The 4,779-nt window shown below is 51.0% G+C and overlaps 1 protein-coding gene across 2 annotated transcripts; it reads right to left on the bottom strand.

Moving 5' to 3' along the window:
• Positions 1 to 1,063: 1,063 nt before the first annotated feature.
• LYRM2 (LYR motif containing 2) lies at positions 1,064 to 4,779 on the bottom strand. Of its 2 annotated transcripts, none has more exons than XM_032976703.2 (3): positions 4,626 to 4,779; positions 3,059 to 3,199; positions 1,064 to 1,735 (listed from the first exon to the last, which is right to left on the bottom strand). In XM_032976703.2, the coding sequence occupies exons 1-3, from the start codon at positions 4,656 to 4,658 to the stop codon at positions 1,658 to 1,660; spliced, it is 252 nt and encodes an 83-aa protein (XP_032832594.1). In that variant the 5' UTR covers positions 4,659 to 4,779; the 3' UTR covers positions 1,064 to 1,657. The 2 variants fall into 2 exon arrangements, with proteins under 2 accessions (XP_032832594.1, XP_075909422.1); XM_076053307.1 differs by lacking the exon at positions 4,626 to 4,779 and adding an exon at positions 4,436 to 4,590.

Raw genomic sequence — 4,779 nt, 5'->3', positions numbered from 1 at the left:
TGACAAGAGATGCTCCATTTAATAAATACAAGAGACAAGCCAAGCAGCGCCGAGTAGACAATTTTTTGAGCTGCCGTTTTGTATTTACAAGAGGTGGTCCTTTTTTGAGCTGCCGTTTTGTATGTGTAAGATGTGCGTGTTTGAGCTGCCGCTCTCGCTCTGGCCCCTCCCCCCCTCCAACCGTATTTCCTATTTAAGCTTCTGTTCATCCCTCCGGCACCCCCCTCTCTCTCTGCCTCCCTGTCCGTCTTTCATCCCTCCTTACCTCTTGGTGGACTTGTATATATATTTCTACTGACCGTGTACCTCGTATTTTTCATTCTATCTATGCTGGTATGTGCAATCCAAAGGTTGAACACGAAATTTAACACTCCTCTGAAATTCGTGGTCCGCCAGGAAGTGTCTAACTGTGTTGTTGGCCTGACTGGACGTGCTTCACATAATGTTTTTTCAGGTTTGTTGAATTCTCGTCTCTCATCTTTTTGTTGTATTTACCTCCGTGATTTGTTCTTGACACCTGATGAAGATCGCTTGCGTTGTGATCGAAACGTCGTGATTGTTTTCTGTTTTAATATAATTTTATTGTATTTCTACATACGTGACTTTACCGAAAAAACCAATGAGTAAGGGCTAAGCTATGTACTTATATAGAGGCGTTGATGACGTCATGTCACCCTGGGGTATTTAAGCTGGGACCCGTAACGTGAACGGGGTCGTCGTCGGAGCCGGGAACGAGAGAGATTGGGAGTCGGGACCCAGGGTAGGGCGATTCTACACGAGGCTAGGGTGGCTGCTTCACCCGGCCGGCCGATGTTGGTTGAACCCTCGGTCGGTGCAGTGGGAAGAGCCCAGACAGCCGGGGGGTGTTAGCATTCCCAGTACCCTTCCCCTGGGGAGAAATATGTTAGCCCCTAGTTCCTAGGTGTAAGCCCCTAATAAACCTTGGCGTCAGCCCCTAACAAACCTTGGCGTCAGCCCCTAACAAACCTTGGCGTCAGCCCTTACGAAGATGTGCATCGTCAGTTGCACCTCAACACTTGTATATACACGATAGTTTTTTGCCTTTTGTTTAATAATAAACTTTATTTATATAATCCTTTTGCTGATTTTTTTTAAGTGTTACATGAACAGGACAGGTGACATGTTATGATGTAAAGCATTCATAAACACATGAAGATACGTATAGGTTTATCATTTATGGGTAAAACTTTACTGTCTACACAAAATACATAGACTTAAAATGTAAAAACTTAAATATCTTGGGAACAGTAGCCGTTCAGTTGTTTTGTCATATCTGAATTCAGCACATCAAAATCCAGAATAAACAGCACATTTAATCTGTGAAGCAGACGACGTCTAAAAAATCGTAGACCAGTGCGATCAGTGCGACCTAGCAGCGTATTAGTTCGGCAATGTTGACTTCACTGGCGGTGCTTGTTCTCAGCTCACTCGCTTTTGGATTCATCGTTGACGTTTTCCCGGCGGTGAATTGTTGAGAGTAAAAAAAAAAACACGGTGTCCACGTCGTCAATTCCCGCCGCCGCCGCCCGAGTCACGATCACGTCAACGCGCCCGTGTGGGCCGGGAGGACATCGTGGCGTCCCATCGTGGTGGGGCCGCAGGTGACCCCCCCCACCGTGCCACCTCCACCGGTCGCTCACTTGGAGAGGCGGATGATTTTCTGGAGCTCCTTCAGCTGCGCGTTCCCCCGAGTCATCGCCATCCTCACCGCGTCCTGCACGGAGCGCGCACCCCACCGACGGAGGTCATCGACGGAGGTTACCGACGAAGGTCACCGACGAAGGTCACCGACGGAGGTTACCGACGGAGGTCATCTCCCCAGGCATGGTGCGATGGCGTCGTGGGTTTGGCGATCGCCGTAAATTCTCGTGAGATGCTCGCGCACGAATGTGTCGGGAGCGAACGAAAAACGAACGCGACGGCGAAAATGGAGCTACAAGGCAAACGAGACAGTTTTTTTACTGTCCTTCCCCCGCACCTCCGATTAGCACGTTTGGCTACGTACGGTGCGAGAGAACTTCAACGTACGTACGTACATAAAAAATGATACGAAAAATAATACATTGCTCAATCGGATCACGATAATTTATCGACTTACCGCAGGTGGTGGGCCTGAATGGTTACGGGATATTGATTGAGCTCACTCAACCCGTGAGTATTCCATTGCAATTACGTAATTTATTTAGTTTAAATCAGAGTGGTGCACGTCCTCGGACTAGCTCCGCACGCATGCAGATGTCGCACCCGAGCAGCACGATGATCATGACAATGATGTCGCTTTAATAGCACAGGGTGACTCGGCTGTTAATGGCAATCACTGCGTGGTGGTGGGGGTGGTGCTGGTCTGGGTGGTTTAGTGTCAGGAGCTGTAATGCAGTAATTCATATTCTTAGCAGTAGTTGGCGCGCCGCGCTATGAACGTGGAGACCCGAGTTCGATTCCTGCTCACGGCCAACACCAGTGACAAATTATCTGAACCAGTCCTGGGCCTCCCCTAGGTCGACTCGGCCTCAAATGAGTATCTGGTGCGGTGTGTAAACATCGCCACTGGTGAGACAAAGGCGGCCGGGCGTGGTGCTGGCCACCCACCCCCTCGTGTGCCGTGCCGGCCTTCGTAGGTGCTACTCGCTAACAGCACTTGCCCCAACAGTAGGTCAAGGCTATACGGGGAATCTTTATCTTTGGTGTAGTGTGGTTAGCATGGGCCCCGGTGCAAGGATTGCAATAATAAAGTGGATACCATCTGTCCAATTTTCCCGCTCTTCATCATGGTATTGACGACGATGATGATGATGACTGATAAATTACGAGAAAAGACAATGATGTTCATGGAGGTTACTGGCAAATGTGCTGAGCGATGCCGAGTAAAGCGATGATGGTGGAGGCATTGGAAAACGGTGTTAGGTAAATGCTGGAGCTAAGTGCATCGATGATGATGACAATCCGATGGTCCTGGGTGACATCCGTGTGGAGTAAGGCGACGATGATAATTATTGCGACGATGACGACGACCGAGTGACGTCGCCTGTGCATCCACCTCGTTCTTCTCCTCCCTGTTCATCTTGAACTCGTGCCGCGCCGACTCCTGCAGGTACACCTGGTAGTGGCGGTCGGGCACCTGGCGGATGGCTCTCAGGATCTTTCGGTACAGGGAGAGAACTCTTTGCCGGTGCAGAAACTGCGGGGTGGGTGGGGTCCAACACCACAGGTACCGAGGCTCAGCCCAACGACACCACCACTACTGTGACTTAACACAGGGTGCTTCAAAAAGATGTTAACACTTACATGGGACTATCGTTTTTAATGGGAAATGAACGAATAACACACAGTGATATGATAACAAATAGCTTGAAAAAGTCCCCAAGAGTCTCCACTTGTTCGCCATCATTGCCAACGCGTGGCCTGGAATCTCTCCAGGCGGTCTACAGAGCCTGGAGGCAGCAGCACATTTCTGCTGGTAAGATTGGAAATTCTCAATCTTTGCTAATTAACCTACACCAGAGAGACAGCAGCAACCTTCTTTCAGGCCGAATCTCACTACCGGTAAGACCAGAATTAAAAAAAAACGCCTAAAAGGCGAACAGTACAATGCATATATTATAAACAGACCATGTTTTGTTTGCATGTTCAACACTAGTGCCGTGTGTGGTTAATACAGTCACTTGATTTATTGCAAAAGGTTTATATTTGGTGTTTGAACGTCAAAACGCAACTCTTTGTTTTACTGCTGGAGAGTGTAAAACCTATTCTTGTGTTTCATGCGTCTGGTTTAGTTTGAAGGCTTTGGATGAAGGGGGGGGGGGGTGGCCCCGGGCCCCCTTGCTGGGGGGGGCCAATACAGTGGGTGGAGGGGGGGGGGGTGTCCCGCAACCCCCCCCCCTGCCCCCCATAACAGCGCGGGCCGCCTTCAGCCGCTACCGGCCTAGGCGCCGCATTCGCCATTCTCGGCGTAGCAAAACATTTTTACTTCAATGCCTTTTTCTCTTCCAAAGAGCACCGTAGTCCAGTGCTCGCCGGTATGAGCCTAGCGACCGAATCACAACCTCGAGAATGCGGTCTGGTTTGGCGAGCTAAAGCAGAGCTTTGTGCCTGGACGGTGGACGACAGCAGAAGGCGGGGGGGGAGGGGTGGCGACAGCGAAAACTCCACCGCTGTACCCTACTTCTATGCTCCCTCTTAAAGTCTGTTCTCGCGCTTCCACCAACTCGAACCGACCGCCGCAGCTGCGGTGTGGACTGTACTACCCTGAGATACAACAACAAAACTTGGGCCATTTCGTAACGGTGATTAATTAATTATAATGCCTCAAATATACCGTCAGAGTGGGTAAACGCAACTGCCCCCCCCCACCCCAAAAAAATGCGGAACTTTTAACGTCCCGGCAAGACGCTAGAGTCTCGAGGTGCAGGATAACCTCATGGGGAGGTTCCTCGGGACGCCAAGGGCGCAGGTGGCGGCCAAAGTGGGGGGAGGCCTTCATCCAGCAGTGGATTAGCAAACCGCTGCAGGTCAACCCGCGTGCCACCCTCAATAAGTCGTCCCCCGAACGTCGTCTCCCGAACGTCCCCTGAACGTCCTCTGAACGTCTCCCCCCCCCCCCCCACCTGCTTAAGCGTGGGGATGCCGGGCGACGCCATCAGCTGATCGCAGAGTCGAGTCTCCACGTGCTACGGGTGCTCGCTGGGGGTGGTGGGGAGGATGGACGCAAAATAACGCGTTTCAAAAATGAGATGCGTCCTCGGTTTAACGCGGAAGTCG

This window comes from Petromyzon marinus, chromosome 60 (assembly GCF_048934315.1).
Source record: "Petromyzon marinus isolate PM22_M1 ecotype Great Lakes invasive population chromosome 60, UKy_Petmar_22M1.pri1.0, whole genome shotgun sequence".
Taxonomy (NCBI): Eukaryota; Metazoa; Chordata; class Hyperoartia; order Petromyzontiformes; family Petromyzontidae; genus Petromyzon; species Petromyzon marinus.
The sequence above is the reverse complement of the archived record's forward strand: the minus strand, read 5'-3'. Positions and strand labels throughout refer to the sequence as shown.